The following is a 22,723-nucleotide window of genomic DNA, read 5'->3' on the forward strand; positions in this document are numbered from 1 at the left end:
GAACCCGGGAGGCGGAGCTTGCAGTGAGCTGAGATCCAGCCACTGCACTCCAGCCTGGGCAGCAGAGCGAGACTCCGTCTTAAAAAAAAAAAAAAAAAAGAAAATATGTTAAAACTTACACACACTCTTCAACTGGTATTTAAAAATTAGTTCTGCAGTTCTAGCAAGCATTGCACAGTGATTAAGAAGCCAAGAAGGCTAGGGGTGGTGGCTCATACCTGTAATCCTAACACTTTGGGAGGCCGAGGCAGGTGGGTTGCCTGAGCTCAGGAGTCCAAGACCACCTGGGCAACACGGTGAAACCCCATCTCTACTAAAATATCAAAAATTAGCCAGGTGTGGTAGCGTGCACCTGTAGTCCCAGCTACTCGGGAGGCTGAAGCAGGAGAATTGCTTGAACCTGGGAGGCAGAGGTTGCAGCGAGCTGAGATCACGCCACTGCACTCCAGCCTAGGCGACTCTGTTACCCCCCACCCCCCCCCAAAAAGGAAGCCAAGCTACGTGTATCATGCAAGATCTGCTCAGAGAAGATGGCATTCTTGTGGCTGTGACCCAGATTTGATGAAGATGGCCAGATTTCAGAAGAACATCCTCTAGGTGGCAATTCAGGAGACAAGACTCCTGCAATGAGAATGAGCGGATCAATTTGCCTACTGGGTAGAAAATGAAACAAATAGATCCATTTTCAGGCACTTGTTTTCTATCTTGAGAAGTTAAACTACTGAAGATGCTCTAAGATGCAGGATATCATCCCAACCTCGTAACCACATGCCTTTTCTAATTGGCACCTGAAAGATTTCAAAGGAAAAGGGTATTATTTTGGTATTGTTGATTTAAAGGTTATCTAGTCACAGTGAAGCATAGGAGAATTCCTCTTCAAAATTCCTCCTTATTGAAAGCCCATGGAGTGTCTTGGCAATTAACAATTCCTATCACCTCTAGCTGTTCCCTATGTAAGAAGGCTCAGAACTCGCCTTACAAATTGCTCTTTTGAAAATCAAAGGGAAGCCGAATGTGTCTGTGTGTGCTCTCGATGAGACTGTAATTTAATGGAATTCTTAGAGAAGGCTTCACTGGCAGTGTTTGGATGACAGCCCTGGGGCAGAGGATTCAGGGGAGCTTGGCCACTGTTCCCTTTGGAGGTCTTCCCTGCCTTTAATTGGCACCTCATTAGAAATTAATGAAAATGACATCCTCTGTTCTTCCTGCTCTAGGCATCGAATGCTACAAAAAGGCCCATCATAATTCATAACACATTCAATTTATATAGCAATGGCTCTTAAGCATTATTTATGAGATGTGAATTTCTTGTCAGCAGTTAATAACCTGTACAGAATGGAAGGCAAATGGAAGAAAAGACTGCAAATATATATATAAAAAAAGATTTTCTGCAGTGAAGAAGTGTTCTGTTTGAGTTCAAACTACCTTCCTGAGTCTTCACTTTCAGTAGTAAATTACTGTGTTATCCCCCTACTAAAACCTTTCAGGGCAGTTAAACATCTCTCCAACATCCATGCATCCTCAAGGAAATACCTGTACAACTCACCCTTTCCTAGAGAGATCCAAGCAGGCAGGAGGAACACAAGAGCTCTTTGTCAAAGACAGTCCCAGACTTTTTTAACGGCATGTTCCCATTGTTGCCCTTATCTTTTGAAGGGTGGCAGTTGACTCAGTAATTTTTCTGGGCACATAAGTGTAATACTCTCAGTGGGTCAAATTGAATGCCCAGCTGTCTCTAGGAAAGTTACATCTTGTTGAGACTTCAGAAAGCTCAGGGCTTTCTTCTCCAACAGAAAAAGTCAAATCTCCCTATAAGCAGACTCTCAGAATTGGGTACAAGCCCAGAAACTACATGTCAGAACATTTAAAAAGGATGCATACTGCAACAAACCCAATACACATCTAGCAATTCAGCCTCCTGCCCACAAAGGTTAAGAATATGGCAGAGTAATCTATATTTACCAGAGATTAGATATGTGGGCTTTACTTGGGTGAATGTGAAGTCATCTAACATGTATTACCGTTTTTTTTTTTTTTTCAGGTGGATGCTAAGACCTTAGGAGATTAGGTAGCTTGTGTCAAAGCTGAAGGGTAAACTGGGAGACCTGGTTACAACATCTTTATATCTCAGTGCTAAATTGTGCAATCTCCTGTTTGCCTGATAAGGAGAAGAAGCATTAGCCACTGCCGGGGGCAAGACAGCATACTTGATAGACCAACTGCTTGATCCGCTATGGCAAATCCTGTGTAATACCCAGGATTTAGTTACTTTCAAGGAAGAAACAAGAACAGATGGTTCAGGAACGTCCCACAATTCTAACTGAGGGACAACCAAAGGCCTATGTTACAAAAGCAACAGCTAAAATGATCAGGTAGGCTCACAACACTGGTAACAGACTGAACTGCTCAAATTCCCTGAGAGTTCACATGAAGACCAACGCAAGAAACTGCAGATCACAAAAGATGAAGCAGCCTCTTCAGTGTGGAGTGAAGCTGGTTAGCCAGCAGAGCCCAGAGTTTCCTCAGCCAACCACAGTGTCCCTGCCTTATGTCACCAAGAATTTAAAATTGTCTGGCAGGGTTGATCGAAATAGCCTAATAATAAGGTTCTGAACTTACCTGGGCCATACTGCATGCATGTACACACGGAAGTCTGAAAACTGCTGTCAGCCTCTGTTCCCACCACCTATCCTAACCTTCTTTACGGTTTCCCAAAAATGCTTAGCACTATAACCAAAATGTCCTAAAAACCTTATCTGGTAACATTTAAGACTCCCCATGCTGGTTCCGGTTTCTGCAGTTGAATATGCACTTCTAATCTTGTGGAGTAACACATACACCAGAATGTGTAACAAACAGGTATCTGGTCATAACAGGAACAGGAGTTTCGACTTAGTTTCTATGAAAAGCTAATATCCTCTCTCTTCCTTCCCATTTCCAATAGGGCAGATAATTGAGGAACCGTAGCAGCAAAGGCTGCCGCTTCAGGAGATAGGAAACTTCCAGTGACTATTACTTTATAACTGCTGAGTGAACTATTTAGTCCTGACTGTCAGCAATAGTACTTGTAGGATATCTTCGGCTGTCCCAGAAGTGAAAGGGGGCTTCTAAAGTTGACTTCTCAGAAAGAAAGAAACAGGATTCTCAGAGGCTACAGTCAGGTCTCAGTCAGCCTGATGACAGCTGAACTGGTCCTCAAACAATTTTATAACATTATGTTTTAAAACCAGGGAATAAACAAAAGTACAGGAAACTAAATCAGCCTAAAATAATGCCGCTACACAATTTAATTCCTATGTGTCATGATACATGTGGTTATGAAGAGAGAAAAGGCTGACTTAAGTTTTGTTCCACTGCAGGTAGGCATCCCTGGCAGCAATTCTAAAAGGTATTACACTACAGAATACGGAAGGAAAGGTGACTGTAAAGCTATTTCCGACTGGGTATATGGTGGCTCATGCCTGTAATCCCAGCACTTTGTGAGGCAGAGGCAGAAGGATGAATTCAGCCCAGAAAAAAAAAAAAAAGGCAATTTCAAGGTATTAACTGACTAGATGAACTAAGGTTCAAAGGAAACTTTCTAATCAAAGCTTAATTTAACAGGGAGATGGAGAAAAAAGTCTTCCATAAATAGTAAGAAGTTCATTCAAAATTAACTTACCATCTGAATTTTATGGTACATACTCCAGAATTTTGTTTGGTAAACTTCTGAAGTCGTGAGAAGAAACCAGAGTAGTAAGTGATGGGGGGAAGCTGAAAGCACTAAGCAGTGAAATGTAGCTCTAAGGAGATATGCATAAGAACAGGGGGATGTTTTTGTCTTTTTTGCATGCGTGAGAATAAAGGGTGTTTAGAGGCAAACATCCCGTACTCCTGATTTCTCAAGCCCCAAAACTTACAGTACTCAGAACAAAAGACTTCAGCCACTTAATTCCCAAAGCTGGGCCAAGGTGTTAAGGATATAGTCTCCATCATGCCACTGGGGGAGATGCTTACCACAGCGACACGATCCCAATTCCTGCTGCACCAGCTCCAGTTTGGTTTGGCACTGGAAGCACCGACGTCGACTCTTCTGTTTAGATCGACTGGTTTCCTCGGACCGTTCCGTAGTCTCCAGTAGTCGTGGCCGTTTTACTGGTGAAGCCTCATTCTCAGAGTGTGAATCTGACCAAAACAACATATTCGGGGATCAGGATTAGTGCTTGGCCTGGCAAGCACAGCTGATTAATGTATTTCCAGGCATTCTCCTGACCGGGCTACTGCCCTTGTCCAGGAAGGAATCAGACCCATGAAAGCCAGTTCTGACTTGCTTGGTTTATATTGCACAATCCATGACAAGCATGTACCTTTAGTGCCGACTTCTAACCAGCTAGGCCTAAGCTGGAGAGGAGAGTGCGGGTGGCTCAACAAAAACCAGTTCTATGTTGTTGTTTTCAAAAAAAGCTGAGATTCTATGAAGAGACCATTCAGCTAGAAATGGGGTCCTGTCTTTGTATCCCCTTGCTGGGACCTAGATGCTGCCTGTATTGGTTAGGTATCTTTTCTTGGGTATTTGCTTGTCCTCAAGTAGACTGTAATTCTTTAAAGATGGGACTATGTCTAATGTTATCTCTGTATCACTATGCTTTCACAATTCCATTCCCAAAGCCAGTGTTTGATGAGTGATCTGTAATCTTTTATAGTAAAATTACTCATGTTTCTACTCTTAAAGACACAAAAGTCAGGCTCTAATACTGACAAGTAGTTCAATTTGATTCAGAATGAATGAAGGGGCACCTCTGCTGGTGCACATGCAAGCTGCCCTATTACCTCCACTGGGGGTAGTGCAGCAGCAGCACTGGGCACCCCATCTTGAGGTGGAGCAAAAATGGCAGGTGGAGGGGGGTGTACTCTGTGACAACTGTGTCTTATATAACCTCAAAAAAGTAATTAAGATGCAATAAAGTTCTTATCACAGGCAAGGCTGTAAATGACCCTTGCCTTCAACAAACTGGGCAGCTCTTTGGGGCTCTGTACTCCTGAAATAGCTGCCTGCATACCCACGACGTACCTCCTACCAAGTTCCAAAGTTGTTTGTGCTAAATTACCTCTAGAAGGGAGTCTCCTAAACAGTTTTCCACAAAATAATCCAGATGCTACACCTTCTCACCCCTCTGTCACTCCCACCTTGGTCTAAGCCATTACCAACTCATCAAGCCTACTACAAGAGCCTCTTCACTGGTCTCTCTGCTCACCCCCTTTTCTCTATAGTCTATTCTCCATATAGCAGACAAGTGACTCTGTTAAAAATCAAGTTAGAATCATGTTACTTCCCTGCTCAAAACCCTCTAATAGCTCCTCTTGTCAGAGTAAAAGTCCAGATACTTAGACTGTCAAATATCCTGCATGACTTGCCCCACGCTCAGCTCCTGCTGCTTTCCTTCCTTTGATTATCTACACTAGCTTCCTTATTGTCCCCTACCTGTGGGACTTTGTACGTTCTCTCCCTCTATTTGAAACAATCTTCACCCAGATCTACATGGGATCTTATCTCTTTTATCACCCAGGCCCCCGATGGTAGTTTGCTCACAGTTCCCCAGCCCTGCTGAACTGTAATGGCATATGAAGGCCCTGCATATGCCATTTTTTATATCTCTTTTATATATTTGCTCCAATGTCACATTTTCTTTTAAATTTTATTTTGCAAAGTCACATTTTCACTGAAGGCTTCTTCCCCGATCATCACTTCTAGATCATTGAATCCCCATTCTTAGCACTTCCCCTCCTCTGTTTCCCTGTCTTTTATTCCTCCACAGCACTTATCTTTAACATTATGCCCTAAAAGAAAATAAACTCCAAGAGGGCAGGAAATTTCACCTGCTTTGTTCACTGATGTTCCCTCCATGCCTATGCTCAATAAATATTTCTTGAATGAATGAATTTGTCTCCTAGGCAGTCCTAATGTTCTACTTAAAGTTCTACTTAATGTTCTACTTAAATGTTCTTCTAGTGAGAAGCCACAGCCTGTAGGATGTATTTTAGTGAAGGCTGTCTGTATGCCCTTTCCTAGCCTCCCTGTGTGTGAGGAAGATGCTGCACTTCACCCAAGATTGTTCAGTGGACCCTGATGGTGATGCTGGTAGTTTGCTCATAGTCCCCGAGCCCTGCTGTGCTGTACTGGCATATGGAGGCCCTGCACCATTCTTAGCAACTACAGACTTCATTTTTCATCTCATTTAATTCTTCCAGTCCTACATGACATTTTGCCCCAATACAAACCAACTAAATGAGACCTCTGATGAAAACAACCGAAAGTAAGTTCAGCCTATTTCCCAGCTCTGCTGAGCAAAGCTGTCTAGGCCTAGGCCCAGTCAATGTGGTGACTAAGGTGGCCGCAGATAGGGCAGGCTCTCTCCCTTCTTCTACAAGAGCAACAAGCAACAATTTAAATGTACATCATTACAAAGCAGTCAGCTGAAAGAAATTCACCTTGTATGAGCCACACTGCTCTCTGGGGATGTCCTTTTACACAAACCAGCAATGGCTCTATTTGTATTAATAATCCTATTTAGACCTTTTTTTTTGTAACGAGAAAATTCCAGAGTAAAAACTATAACAAAAAATGTTTTTTTCTGAGACAAAGTCCTAAATTCAAAGCATCCTTACAGGAAGTTACTCCCACTGGGAGGCAGGTGTCAGCACAAGATGGGGAGGCAGCTGAGGCCTTTTCATTATTAATATGATCAAAATCTGGAGAGCCCTGGCACAATGCCAGCACACCTCTAATCTAACAGAGAACTGCTCAGACCCTGAGCCCCTTTCTTTCACACCTCTGTGTCTGAAAATGAAGAGTTCACATTTAGAGCTCTTTCTACATGAATCTATCCCAAACTGTCAAACACGCTGTCCATTTGCAAAGCACCCACCTCCATTTCTAAAACAAACCTTTGCTGCAAGGAGAAGACAATTTAATTTCACTGTGTCAATGAAACTGGGAGAAAAAATAAAGAAAAGACAAAAAGAATTTGAGTGTGGCAATGTTATCCATAAGCTAACTATGTCCAAATAAGTAAGGGAGTTAGACATGTGAAGAAATTTTTTTTTTAATGTATGAGTCCTATGGCTGAGAAATAGAATTCATATTTACATAATCATAATCATTAGTCATCACCAAACAACCCACTTTGATGGGTCCCCCCGACCCCTGCCCTGCAAAGTTAGGAGGCCTGTGCAGTTTTCACCTCTTTTTCTCTTAATTCCCCACCTTATCTGATCAATGGGCATTCAACAGCAACACTAAGAAATGTCTACATGGTCCCATGCTGAGATTTTCCTTGATCTATTCCACATTAATAAAAAGACCACTGAGTTATTTGTTCTGGTAGGCAGTAGGCATGGAATATTCTTGAACAATGAATCCTAAAGGAGGTTTCTGATGCTGCCACAGCTTCTGGTATGATATACTGGTCATCCTAAAAGAACACCATTAAGCCCTAGTCAGTCCTCCGACAATCAATGCCCAAGCATCTGTACAAGTCTATGACCAAAGGCATCCATGTATACAGAAAAGTCTGGGCCCCAGGAAGCAGTCCTAGATGATTCTAAACCAACGCAGAAAAAATGTCTAACAGAATGTGCTATGTTTTAGAATCAAGGAACTATTCCAGCTAGTAAGAGATCCACACCTTTGAAGCTCTGGAATATCCCCACTTACTCTTCCCTAGATGAAGATCTGTTAGATGCTCTCTAATGCTCCCTCCCACAAAGAACGAGGGTAAATAAGCTTCCCAAACTGCTCGCTATCCTCCACATGCTATTGTCCAACAGGGTGACTATGTCTGTGTAATTTCTTGGAGAAGCAAACCATTCTCTGGCATTTTCTCACAAGTCAACTTTTAATGAGAAGCTAATGAAATAAATAGTAATCTAGAGAATCACCCTCCTTGCATAAGAAATTTACATTTCCTCTGCTAATTAGTTAACGAAACCTTTGTGCCATGGGGCGAGTTGCTTAAATAAGAGAAACAGATGTCCAGGGCAGGGGTTCTAATGACATGATAATGAATTAAATAATTCAACTATTTATTTATGTTTTAGGTCAATTAGAAAAAGACTACCAGGAAAAAAAAAAAAAAGATCCAAACATGGCTGACATTAAAGGAACCATCTACTGCCCATATTTGAATAAATTAAACTTTAATGATTTACTTTTGCTCATAAGTATCATTGCTTGTTACCCTGAAGCACTGCCAATTTCCTGAAAACACCTAACAGTCTACTTGCACACTCTGAACTTGGGCAGTAACGGTTAAATGTGGAGAGAGAGGTGAAGAGAAATAACTCTTACATGCAGCTTTAACTGTCAGAAGAAGCAAGTCCTTGCAAGGAGTATGCTCATTAGCAGCAGGAGGAACTCCTGTGCCAAGCTGGAAACCATTCCCACCCCAGGAGTTAACAGTGACTTCTAATTAAGGTCCTTCATAAACGGCCAACAAAGCACATTCTTTTTTTCCAGTATGCTTCTTCTTGAGAACATAATCTAGTGTGGATATACCCATGGAGAGCGGCCACTCCCCCATTCCATGTTCACACTTCTTGGTAGTCACCAGACCCCTGCCTTCTCTGCCAATGTTTAATAGAATGAGAAAGATATCACATCAGAACTAGTCAAAGTAAAGTCTGATCAAGAATCATAATGTGATTAAATAAGGAAGGAAAATCTTAAGAAGGATTTTGTTTATTTAGTTTTCTTGGTGTGAAAGTAACTGCTGCTTAATTTTCAACAGAGACAAGTACTGCACAGTCTGTCTCTCGGTATCCAAGGGACATTGGTTCCAGGACTCCCCAAGGATACCAAATTCCACAAATGCTCAAGAAGCTTATATAAAATGGCATAGTATTTGCATGTAAGCTACATAATCCTCCTGTATACAGCTGACCCTTGAACAACATGGGGTTTGGGGTGCTGACCCCCCGTTACAGTTGAAAATTTTCATATAACTTCTGCCTCTCTCAAAACTTAGCTAGTAATAGCCTCCTGCTGACCAGAAGTCTCACTGATAATACACAGACAATTAACACATATTTTGCATGTTTTATGTATTACATACTGTATTCTTACAATAAAGTAAGCTACAGGAAGAAAAAATATTAAGAAAACCATATGGAAGAGAAAACACAGTTTCTCTTAAGTGAAAGTGGATCATTAAAGTCTTCATCCTTGTGGTCTTCATGCTGAGTAGCTGAGGAGGAGGAGACAAAGGAGGAGTGGGGGGCTGGTCTTGCAGTTTCTGGGATGGCAGAGGCAGAAGGACATCTGCGCACAGTGGACCCACCTGCACAATTGAAACCCATGTTGTTCAAGGGTCAACTGTACTTTAATCTTCTCTAGATTACTTATAATCCCTAATACAATATAAACACTATGTAAATAGTTGTTACACTGTGTTATTTAGGGAATAATGACAAATCTACATGTTCAGTATGACACAATCATCCATTTTTTCCCAAATATTTTCAGTGTATGGTTGGTTGAATCCACAGATGTGGAACTCATGGATATGGTAGGCTGGCTGTACAGTGATTTAAAATATATGGAATCTTCTGAAGAGAGGAATTCTTCTAATTGTACTTTCCTAGCCAATCTCAGAAAGTAGTGGTAAGACTTTCAATTAGGAACACAGTTTAACTGGAAAGCTTAACTGGAGACAACAAACAGCCACTTCTTTTAAAATTCTGTTTTGTCTCTGGCAGAAATTCACATTTGTTCCTTACTGTCACAGTTCTTGTCTTTATTACTCATGTTCTCTCATGAAAATTTCCAAATAAATTGTGTCAGGCCTGTCAAAGCTGAATTTCAATCTCTCTTAATCTCCTGTCACCCTGCAGCTGGCAGCCTGCACACACCCCGTGCACTAACCACGGCTGTGGCTTCCTGACATCTCAGGCAGGCAGGCTCTTAGGCCTCTGTACAAGCCAACACTCACAATACAGAATAGGAGAGTGGGAGAAGCAACGTGGCAACAAAGAGAAGAAAGCCTTCTGCTATTCCCTTCACCCACACCTTCCCTTACTTCTATGAAAGACGTATCAGTTTAATCTCAGGCTCTATGACAGCTTTTGAGGTACTCAATCAGTTTTTTTAGAACCTATCAGTCTCTTGACAGATTGACATTTATGATCCCAACAGCCTGTGCAAACATCAGTAAGAGCAATAATTAACAAACCCTCACACATCACTGCTGTTTCTCCTTCGACCACTCAAAAGGAGCTTTAAGCTGGTAAAACCTTTGTCCACGAAAAATACCACACTCTCACTGGAAAAACTGATAAAAGAGGCTTGAAAAAAACTTGTTTTACAGGTACTTTCTCTCTGTGTTTCCCCTCATGCTTTACTTTCAGGGTATATGCTGGGATTAGATTCATCTTCTCCTGACATTCTACTCTGTGTGTCATGAAAGACTTTAGGAGAGAAAACACCTTGCTACCCATTAAAAAAATTTTCCCACCTCGTTTGACTGAAATTTTCCCTTCCTTTCTTAATGTTCCTAATGACTCTAAAATAATTGTGGAGTAACACATCTGTTGAAAAGCCATTGTGTGGACAGAGAATGAGGTTCAAGAGGCTGATTATTAAAATTTTGTGGAGAATGCCATCATCTTCATTCGATATGGAGATGAATCTAGCTTGAAATACTCCTAGCATGCCATGTCCTAGATCATAAACATTTAAAAAGTCAGTTGTTCACAAACTGCCAGGCAGTATAATTCCTAGGCATTAGTCTCCCTCTCCTCCTGGGAACACAAGATTGGGAGATCTGGAATGGCTGATTAGGAAGGCTGACCATCTTGGGAGTACACCTGAGCTTTGAGGTCTTTATCCTTAGTATGCTCAAAAAACATACGGCATCAGAAATCTTCTTGGGGCCAACTCTTATCATCTACCAGATTTTGGTCCTCCAGATAGCAATGTAGAAGCTGCTTCTGTGGAGACATTTTTGACTGGAAGACAGCTTAAAGAGCAGCAGAACACACAGAAGTCAGGAGTCATGATAAAATTATCATATGCCCTTCAGGGGATGCGTACCCACAAACCCCAAAGGTATGTTTGTAAGACTGAAATTAGGTTTTTCCCTTCCTCACAGCCCATCTTCCCTTCCCATTTCTGGTGCACAGGAACCTGGAAGCTGATTTTGGCGGTACATCATGATACCAGAAACAAGTGACTATGAATTCATCAAAAGATCAAGCAGGAGAAGCTAATGGGCCATGGGGGAGCAGCTCTCCATCAAATCGAACAATCTTAAACGAAAGTCATAGCAGGCTGGGCGCGGTGGCTCATGCCTGTAATCCCAGCACTTTGGGAGCCCGAGGTGGGTGGATCACGAAGTCAAGAGATCAAGATCATCCTGGCCAATCAACATGGTGAAACCCCGTCTCTACTAAAAATAAAAAAATTAGCTAGGCGTAGTGGCACACACCTGTAGTCCCAGCTACTCAGCAGGTTGAGGCAGGAGAATTGCTTGAACCTGGGAGGTGGAGGTTACAGTGAGCCAAGACTGTGTCACTGCACTCCAGCCTAGGCAACAGAGCGAGACTCTGTCTCAAAAAAAAAAAAGTCACGGCAGCAAGTCCAACAGTTTTCGAGGGCAAGGTTCTCCCTCTAACTCTTCTTTCTAATCTGTATGCCTTCTATTTTTTTTCTTGCCTGGGCTGGCTAGTTCTTCTGGTATGATGCTGAATATCTGGTATGATGCTGAATATGAGTGTTGAGAGAGAACACCCTTGGTTTGTTGCCAGTTGTAGGAAAAATGCATTTAGCCTTTACCCAACTTTTTATTTTAAAAATTTCAAACACAGAAAAGGTGAATGAATAATACACTAAGCGCCTGTGTACACTCCATTCAGATTCAACAATTAATGTTTTATCCCACTCCTTTAACTTGACTTTAATAGTTAATACTAGGTGTCAACTTGATTGGACTGAGGGATGCCTAGATGGCTAATAAAGTATTGTTTCTGGAATGTGTCTGCCAGAGGAAACTGACGTTTAAGTTGGTGGAATGGGAGAGGAAGATCCACCCTCAATGTGGGTAGGCACCATCCAATCAGCTGCCAGCACAGCCAGAACACAGCAGGAGGAAGAAGGTGGGACAAGTCTGTTTGCTGGCCTTCTGGTCCTCTTTCTTCTTTCTACGCCAGATGCTTGCTTCTGTCCACCTGTCCTTGGACATCAGACTCCAGGATCTTCAGCCTCTAGACTCTGGAGGTGCACCAGTGGCTTCCCAGGGACTCAAGTTCGGCTGCAGACTAAAGGGTGTACTGTCAGCTTCCCTTGTGTTGAGGCTTTCAGACTTGAACTGAGCCACTATCGGCTTCTCTCTTCCCCGGTGTATGGAAGGCTTATCATGGAACTTCCCCTTGTAATCATGTGAGCCAATTCCCCCTAATAAACTCTCTTTTATAAATATATATATCCTATTGGTTCTGTCCCTCTGAAGAATCCTAATACACTCGCCCCTCCATATTTATACTTTCTTCCTCCCAGAACCGTCTGAAAATAAGCTACATACATCAAAATACTTCATCCTGGAATACATAGATATCTAATAATAAGGGCATTTCTTTACATAACCAAAATATCATACCTAAGAATATTAAGAATGCCCCAGTGTCACACAATATTTAATATTCAGTGTATAGTGAAATACCCTCATTGTTTTTAAAGGCATTTCCAATCAAGTTTCATGTGTTACATTTAGCTCTTACGTCGACGTCTCTTTTAAACTTAGAACAGTATGTCCCTCAAACTATTTGTTCATTCATTCAAATAACATAACCTTTTTTTTTTTACAATCCTTCTCAGTTTTCCTGTGGAATGTACCACCACCTGGATTTATTCTTTCTTTCCTCTCATCAATCAATCAAGCAATCAATGGTATCCTGTAACTTTTCAGGAAGTGGTTATTTACTTATTCATTCAGGCTAGAGTGCAGTGGCACAATCACGGGTCACTGTAGACTTAACCTCCTGGGCTCAAGTGATCTTCCTGCCTCAGCCTCTTGAGCAGCTGGGACTACAGGCGTGACGCACCATGCCTGGCTAGTTTTTTGTATTTTTAGTAGAGACAGAGTTCTGCCATATTGCCCAGGCTGGTCTCAAACTCCTGGCCTGAAACAATCTGCCCACCTCGGCCTCCCAAAGTGCTGGGATTACACGTGTGAGTCACTGTGCCTGGCAGGAAGGGAATATTTAATTGTATACCTTCTCTGTTACATATTCAGAACCAGAAATGTAAAACTTCCATTAGGCACCTGACAAGCCCACACGGCATGGCTGGAGGACTGGCACAAGTAAAGAAGGTGAAGGACAGGTACTGTGTAATCAACCCAGTTTCTACTGCACCTTGCAGTTGGGGAGAAGAATACTGTTCCTTCAACTGCCTCCACTTCACCTCTTTCACATACTGGACATCAGAATATGGCTCATGTGTGCCTTGGCAAGGAGGAGATGCTTACACAAACATTAAGAGATAAGCGTGTTACTAGTGCTTTCAATCATGATTTGTTTTAGTCTGATGGCATTCTCTGTGACTGAAATTGAACCCAGCAGGCCACACAAGTCATTCTTCCAATTATCTCCTTTCCAATGGTCTCCTTGTCTTTTTCTGATGGCCCTTTACCTCCTGACTGACACCACACTACTGTTAGTAGTTGCTATAAGACATCTCTTCATAGCTGCATTACTCAATTCTCTAAAATTCTTATTTTAAACCTAAGGAAAAAATTTGCCAGACTAAAAAACATAAAGAAAAGGCTAGGAATGTTCATTTGTAAAAATAACCACAATTTCATTCAGTGCAATAATATTACCAGTTTATTTGATCTGTTTAATTTATATAGGCTTCTAGATTAACATCTACTCTGTCCAGGGCCATGACAACAGTCAATATCTCATTCATTATTTCTTAAGTGCCTACTGTGCAACAGACACCGGGCTTTGAACTAACAAATCAAAACGAAGCACAGTAGTGAGCTGTTCCCTCAAAGGAGCCACAATCCAGAAGGAAAGATATACACATATATATACACATACACACAAATACAACTAGGGCCACAGTAAGTGGTATGAGGGGAGTGTTATGAACACACAAAGTTAAAGTGATAAACTCTGGCGGATGGGGTGCTTAAGAAGTAGATGAGAGAAAAGTCAGACAAGGTACCTTCTGGATTTAATTACTATATTTACAGGCATATAGACAGATGATTTTTAGCTCATACCTGTCATCCCCATATTCTTTTTCTCTTAGGCCTGCCTTTAAGAATGTCATTTGTAGGCCAGGGGTGGTGGCTCACACCTGTAATGAAAGCACTTTGGGAGGCCGAGGCAGGCAGATCACCTGAGGTCAGGAGTTCGAGACCAGCCTGGCCAACATGGAGACCCCCATCTCTACTAAAAATACAAAGTTAGCCAGGCATGGTGGTGCATGCCTATAATCCCAGCTACTTGGGAGGCTGAGGCAGGAGAATCACTTGAACCTGGGAGGTGGAGGTTGCAGTGAGCCCGAGATTGCACCACTGCACTCCAGCCTGGGCAACAAGAGCAAAACTTTGTCTCAAAAAAAAAAAAAAAAAGAACGTCATTTGTATTTAAGTTGCTACTCATCTACCTTCTTCTCTTTACCAAAAACCATCAATTAAATAGAACATTTCATAGTACGGGAAGCAAAGGCCCTTAGAGAACACCAGTTTGATGGGTTTTCAGTGAAATGAAGCTGTTGTCTGTCTTCTCTCTCCCTCTGAACCCACAGGGTTCCACTTTTTTCTTGGGGGCCCATGAACATCTCACTAAAATGTCAATGGTCAGCTCGGTTTTCCTTCCATGATGTTTATTTGCCTTATTTACCTAATATTGGTCTGTTGGTTCAGATATACACATGGCTTTCACTGCCAATTTTTCTCTATTAGGAATCTTCCGAGACCAATTCCTTTTTATTATTAAATGTTTTATTTTGACGTAACTGTAGGTTCCCATGTAGTTATAAGAAATAATACAGAGAGATCCCACACCTTCATCCAGTTTTCCACAAGGGTAACATCTCACAGAACTCTAGAACAACATCACAACCAAGATACTGATATGGACACCATCAAGACACACAACATTCCCATTGCCACAAGGATCCTTCTTAGTGCCCCTTTATAGCCATGTCTACTTCCCTCCCTTCCCCACTGATCCTTGGCAACCTCGGACAAACTAATTTGTTCTTCATTTCCAGAATTTTATCATTTCAAGAATGTCACATATGTGAATATATACATGGAATCATACAGTGTGTATATAACCCATGTGTCCAAACTCATTAAAAAAAATTTTTTTTTTAATAGACTGAGTCTTACTCTGTTACCCGAGCTGGAGTGCAGTGGCATGATCACAGGTCACGGCAGCCTCAAACTCTTGGGCTCAAGCGATCCTCCCCTCAGCTTCTGGAGTAGCTGAGAATATAGGCATGATCCACCATGCCTGCACTTGTACAAGCTTATTTTTAAGGCCACTTATCATGGAAGGTGGATATGACAAGAGATTCCTTAAAGTTAAGCTTCTTAGTAACTGCAATAATGACCACTAACACAAAACACATATTCTTTATCAGCACTTTCTAAATGCTCTTACATATATTAACTCATTTTGGTGTTATAACAAGGCTATGAGGTAGCTACTATCTGCATTTCACAGATGAGGAAACTGAGGCACTGGTTAAGTGAACTGCCCACAGTCACAGAGCTAGTAAGTGAAGAGTAGCCTGGCCTAGAGTCCTTGCTCTTAACTACTATATATCCTGTCTCCAACAGTTGCTACACTTAAACATGCTACTTCTGCTTTCCCATCAGAGTACCTTATTACGAAGACAAGTTTCTGCTACTTTCTGCATATACAAAGACCCAGTTGTCTCCAAGATGAGGGCAGGGGACAGATCCTGGGGCAAACAAAGGAATGAAAACAAGCTCCTCTATTTCATAAAATCCTCTTGTCCAAATATGATTATCAATTTATCTAGGATATTTCTCTGTTGAATAATTCTACTTGCCCTCTGCTCTTAGAATATGATTTATAAGACTTCTCACATGATTTTCTTTCCACTCCTGCTGACTCTCTGGATTTCTGTGGATTGTAGTCATAGTACTTAAGTTATTCATTATTTTCTTTTCTGACATACAACATCATTCCACCAGTCATATCTTAGGCTTAATCTTGGATTTACATACTTGCATGTTATTTTTAAAGACTTCATCCACAAAAGTTTCTTTACTGATTACTTGTAGGATACAAAAAAAATTTCTCCCCATTAGCACAAGAAAATCTAGGTATTTTCATTTGAAATTTTATTGCTTTTAATAATCAGATAAGGCAAAACATGTTTTCTCAGCTTTATATGGGCCCCACAGACAGAAGTCAAAGCTTCCTCTTCTCAACCACCCTGAGAGTATTCCTACAGCTCATATGCGAGGTCTCTTTACCAAAAAGGCACAGATGAGGACAGGTTCATCTGAAAAACTGCAGCCACCATCCCTGCTTGTTAAGTGCCATTTCCACTGCACTAATTACTAAAAGGGCATTACCAGGAGCTAAATTCCTCAAAGAAGTGTCTGGTCAGTGGAACCTATCAGGCTAGCAAAACAGCAGTCATTCTTTGTGGCTGATACGTAGCCTAGCACCATTTCCTTGTTTTAGCTTCTCCATATTAGCAAGACCTCTCCTGCCTGTCCAACTGTATTACTTTTTTCTCATCAATTTTTCAGTTCTCATTGTAACTGACAAAAGATCCTCAATAGATAACCTTTCCTTTTTATAACATGCTTGGGCATTTTGGAATTCAACACTTACAATGCATTGATGTTTAAACAAACTACATTTATAGCATCAGTGGAGTACCAAATAAGGTAGTACTCTAAGGTAAGGCAAACCTGAAAAACCTAACAGAAAAATCTACTTCTCAAAGTCCACATGCCCAAGTCCCTTAATTTTAATCTGCTCTTTGGCCAGTCAGTCTATGACCATGAGAATGCAAAGATTTTTACAGTGTTAAGACTAGACAGAACTTCAGTTCTACTATCTTTTCCAGTATTTATCAGAAAAGCAAAATCAGCCAAGATTTTTCATCTGCTGAAAGAGAGAAACTTGAGAAGTCCATGAAGTATATATATCTCCAGATTTATTTTCATATACAGTTTAGTTCTCAATGTTGCTGACAGGCTCTTAGAAACTGTGACTTTAAGGAAAACGACACATAACAAAGCCAACATTTTTTCTCATAACGTCATAACCAAATGATGTTATCTAAGGACCTGCTGTCATTTCCCTTAAAGTCACAGTTTCCAAGAATCAATCAAGAACATTAAGTGAGGACTTACTGTAACTGTGTTAAGATGGGCAATACTGTTTTCATTTTCTTAGAACATTCATTTAGATGTTAAACTTCCAGTCGGGTGTAGTGGCTCATGCCTGTAATCCCAGCACTTTGGAAAGCCGCAGCAGGTGGATAGCCTGAGGTCAGGAGTTTGAGACCAGACAGGCCAACATGGTGAAACCCAATTTCTACTAAAAATACAAGAATTAGCTGGACATGATGGCACATGCCTGTAGTCCCAGCTACTCCAGAGGCTGAGGCAGGAGAACTGCTTGAACCTAGGAGACGGAGGTTGCAGTGAGCCGAGATCATACCATTGCATTCCAGCCTGGGGGACAGAGCAAGATTCTGCCTCAAAAAAACAAACAAAAAAGTTAAACTTTCCAAAAATACAGAGTAAGTCTCCTGCCTACTCTGTAGTTACATGAAGCCTAGAGGTATTTAAATTCTGCCTTATAAAATTATACAACTTTTGGGCAGCTGGATAGTACCTGTAACTGTGGCCACTTCCTCCTACTGTTGACATATATTTGGACAGGTCTGGAGGGAAGAGACAGGCCAGAAGTCTTCAAATAATGTTGTATCTCAACACCTTGGTCTCTAAGTATAGATGACTTGCCCAGGGGTTAACCTAATCTGGCCTCGGGTCCTTCGCGAAAAAGACTGAAAATAGGCTGGGCGCGGTGGCTCAAGCCTGTAATCCCAGCACTTTGGGAGGCCGAGACAGGCGGATCACGAGGTCAGGAGATCGAGACCATCCTGGCTAACCCAGTGAAACCCCGTCTCTACTAAAAAATACAAAAAACTAGCCGGGCGAGGTGGCGGGCGCCTGTAGTCCCAGCTACTCGGGAGGCTGAGGCAGGAGAATGGCGTGAACCCAGGAGGCGGAGCTTGCAGTGAGCTGAGATCCGGCCACTGCACTCTAGCCCGGGCGACAGAGCGAGACTCCGTCTCAAAAAAAAAAAAAAAAAAAAGACTGAAAGTAGATTTCCTTCATGGAGAAACAGTAAGTGTAGGGGTGAGGTGGGGAAATGGGTAAAGATGAATGAGACACTAATTCAAGTAAACTTTCTGAATTTTTATTAAAAACATACAAACAGACAAAAAGTCAAGATATTCTCATGTAAATTATCCCACCCCTATGAAGCCTAAGTACCCTACTCGTGGGTGTTTCTGATCTTCCAAATGTTTTGCCTGTCTGATTTATAATGCAAGCTTTCCGGGAGGGGGCAGAATCAGCTATGTTCAGTACTCTACTGGCACTCGACAATAATATGAAGATGATGAATGAAGAAGAGGAAGGAGGAGGAGGAGGAGGAGGAGAAAAAGGAGAAGGAGGAGGAGGAGAAAGAGGAGAAGAAGGAGGAAGAAGAAGATGAGAAGGAAGAAGAAAGAAGAAAGGAGGAAGATGATGTCTGTAACAGGACAAGCTGCTAATGATGGTAATCTAGCAGTGAGAGACTGTCATCCTGTGGGATGTGCTCCAGGTTTAATGTAAGGGGGAAATGTTTGAACGTTTATATTTTGCTGTTTAAAAAAATCAGCCTGAATGCATAACTGAGTAGATGCTAAAATTAAATAGCTGATTTGTTTGTAAACTATTTTTAGCATCCGCTTAATTCAATTCCTCTCCCTACCTATCATGTAGTTTCTTCCACCCAAAATTTAGTTTAGTTTTGTTTTTTTGAGAGGGAGTCTCGCTCTGTTGCCAGGCTGGAGTGCAGTGGCACGATCTCGGCTCACTGCAACCTCCGCCTCCCAGGTTCAAGCAATTTTCCTGCCTCAACTTCCCAAGTAGCTGGGATTACAGGTGCCTGCCACCATGCCCAGGTAATTTTTGTGTTTTTAGTAGAGATGGGGTTTCACCATGTTGGCCAGGCTGGTTTCGAACTCCTGACCTCATGTGATCTGCCCGCCTTGGTAAAATTTAGTCTTTTGACTCACTGCTTTCAAGACAAATCCTTAAGCTTATAAATAACTTCAGCACCTCATGTGATATGATGCTAAATGAACCAAAAGTTAGATTTCTTCTGGTATATTGTGACAAAGAGTACCCAGATGAGATGCTGAAAACTCAGAAGCAAGGAATTCTGCATAAAAACCATTATTATGAAAATTGTCTTTAGTATGTATTTGAAACATGAGAGAAGCAACTATCTAACAATGTAACCTCAATTCAACCACCTTCACTAAAAGAATTATTATTTATCAAGATGTCCACATTGTGATCCACCATATTAAAAATCAACTACATATCAGTGTTAAGTTCGCAATTTTGACAATTATACTGTAGCTGTGTAAAATAATTCCCTGATTTTAAGAATTACACACTGAAGTTTTGGTATAAGAGGGTGTCATGTCTGCAACTTACTCAAATGGTCAGGGATATGGATATAATACACATACATACATGCATACAGACAGACACAAAGAGGGAAAGGGATAAGGCCAATGTGTAAAACGTTAACATTAGGAAAATCTGGGTTGGGGGGGTACCTAAGAATTTTAGGAAATATTCTTATAACTTCTAAAGTCTGAAATTATGTTAAAAGAAGAAAAATCCCTAACTATATTCCAGAGCAGCTATCTTTAGAGGTAAGTGGCTAGAGTGCCTACTGAATTCTTTCCCAGAAATGCTGACACTGCTTAGGTCTGATGGGAAAGTACATGATAACATAGCTGTAGTTGGTAATCAACAGTAGGGTCAGAACTCATGCTTCTCCAGGTTTGCAGTGAAGTCAAAACTTACCTGTAGGTACACTTCAGTGATTACTCACAGACTTTCGCTTGTCATCTCTTGGTCCTTACTTCCTCCAACACCAATATGAACTTACTTTTCATTGCATTAATTACTGCAATGGCTATTCTAGGAAGGATGATGACCAAGACCTTAAGATACGATTTTAATCTTCTAGAAATAGGTTTATTGGTTGGGCGTGGTGGCTCACGCCTGTAATCCCAAAACTTTGGGAGGCCGAGGCAGACAGATCACGAGGTCAAGAGATTGAGACCATCCTGGCCAACATGGTGAAACTCCGTCTCTACTAAAAATACAAAAACTAGTTTGGCGTGGTAGGATGCGCTTGTAGTCCCAGCTACTTGGGAGGCTGAGGCAGAAGCATCACTTGAACCTGGGAGGTGGAGGTTGCAGTGAGCCGAGGTTATGCCACTACACTCCAGCCTGGCGACTGGCGACAGAGTGAGATTCCGTTTCAAAAAAAAAGAAAAAAAGAAATAGGTTTATCAACAGGATGCCAAGGAAAAAGTGGAGCTGAATCTTGTCAGTTACAGGAATTATCAGTTAATGCCAAGCTGGAAAACAATTCTGCTACAGCTAACACCTCTCATTCAAAATGGTACTACATGAGTTCTCTCCCTGCATACAGCTTTCTTTTAAAAGCCATCTGCATATTTGGACATATAATTCAAGCTGTAATGTAATAACATTATCTTTGAAGAGAGTTCCTCTAGAAAAAAAGCAGCAGCAACCAGTACATTTTTCAAGTAAATACATATATACCTTGGGACCCATATTCAAGGTAAAAATTTTAAAGATTGTCTGCTATAGTCTTTTTCTTTACCCCTTGCTAAAGTAACAGAAAAATTAACACAATCTGAGTTAAAAGCCCTATTTTCTTACTTATATATGTATACAGTTTTAGTAAGTTTTGAAAGGGTGGATGGGTGTGGGAAATGCATAGCATGTAACTAATTCCCCTGTCCTATCGAGCTAACAGAGGTGTCGTTTATTTAAAATTCTGAGTTGTGGTTCTGCTATTTGGTAATGGCTTTCTGAAACTCTGTGTGTGGATACTGGTAATGAAACAGAGAACTCAGAATGATGGGGCACATAAGGCCAAGTAAGATTTTATGGCAGAGTATGTGTATGCACTAGAAATAATTATACATACAGAGTGGGAGGCCAGTTAACTGAACCCACAGAGGCACTTGGCTGTTCAGATAACTAATCATAATATTAAGCCCTCCATGACAAAAATGCCTCCAAGGTTAAACTGCCTGATTTTTAATCATAAACCAGTGAATTTATTGGCTAAGGTATCTCCTCATGTTGTTGGTTTGGATGCAACAGCCAGTCTTTCTTACCCAGATTTTAATCACAAGAAACTTATATTAACTCTCTGTGGCCCCTAAATTGTGATGTGCCCTAGAAAGGAGTTCTCAGTTATAAGTATAAAAGCTTAGAGACCTCAGGAAATAGAAGTATTTATGTTTTTAAAAGGCAAGCTTGTGAAATCTGCAAGAATTACTTTCCACCAATACATACAGAAATATTTAACTTCCAAGGCCTAGATCAGGAGTTTGAAACTAGCCCGAGCAACCCCATCTCTATCAAAACCAAAACCACAAACAAAAACCATATATATGTATATATGTATGTATTAAAGTAGCAGTTTCCAAGAACCAATTAACAATGTTAAGTGAGAACTTACTTTAACTGTGTTTAAGATAGGCAATACTGGCCTGGGCGGGTGGCTCATGCCTGTAATCCTAGCACTTTGGGAGGCCAAGGCGGGCAGATCATGAGGTCAGGAAATCGAGACCATCCTGGCTAACACAGTGAAACCCCATGTCTACTGAAAATACAAAAAATTAGCTGGGCGTGGTGGCAGGTGCCTGTAGTCCCAGCTACTCGGGAGGTTGAGGCAGGAGAATCACTTGAACCTGGGAGGCAGAGGTTGCAGTGAGCCGAGATCACGCCACTGCACTCCAGCCTGGGCAACACAGTGAGACTGCGTCTCAAAAAAAAAAAAAAGAAAAGAAAAAAGAAAAAAGAAAAAAGAAAAACAACAAAAAAGGAAGTCTGATATTCCCAATTCTAATTCTCAGTTTTCTTAAGGAAGGACAGAGGGGCTTTCTGAGCTTCCTGTCATTCACAGCCCTCACCTGTTCAAACAAGGGCTGCTATGGCTCTCCCTCCTTCCCTATCTCCACTGACTTCTATTTCCTTTCCATATCTGCATTATCCAATCTGACTGGCCTCAGGTGCTTATTACCAGCTTCGGATTCCATCTCTAAGTTCTTTCTCACTTTCCTCTACACTCGAGCCTCAACTTTCTCTTCAGTCTCATTTCATTCAAGATTGTCAGGTACCATCTGTCTACATCTCTATTATCTACTGAGCATTTGCCAGGCATCATGCTAGGTGAGGCGCTTTAGATAAATTATCTCACTTCCTTCATAATAACTTTATGGTTGTGTCTTTTTTTTTTTTTTTTTGAGACAGAGTCTCACTCTGTCACCCAGGCTGGAGTGCAATGGCATGATCCTGGCTCACTGGAACCTCTGCCTCATGGGTTCACGTGATTCTCCTTCCTC

At 41.4% G+C, this 22,723-nt stretch overlaps 1 protein-coding gene across 1 annotated transcript in view; it reads right to left on the reverse strand.

The window, feature by feature from the left end:
* ZFAND3 (zinc finger, AN1-type domain 3) overlaps positions 1-22,723 on the reverse strand; it is a 239,444-nt gene that overhangs the window by 33,276 nt on the left and 183,445 nt on the right. The window contains exon 5 of the mRNA XM_011944457.1: positions 3,997-4,164. Within this exon, the coding sequence (XP_011799847.1) occupies positions 3,997-4,164 (168 nt within the window). The remainder of the gene's footprint in view (positions 1-3,996; positions 4,165-22,723) is intronic.

Source organism: Colobus angolensis, unplaced genomic scaffold, assembly GCF_000951035.1.
Source record: "Colobus angolensis palliatus isolate OR3802 unplaced genomic scaffold, Cang.pa_1.0 Scaffold105, whole genome shotgun sequence".
Lineage (NCBI taxonomy): Eukaryota > Metazoa > Chordata > Mammalia > Primates > Cercopithecidae > Colobus > Colobus angolensis.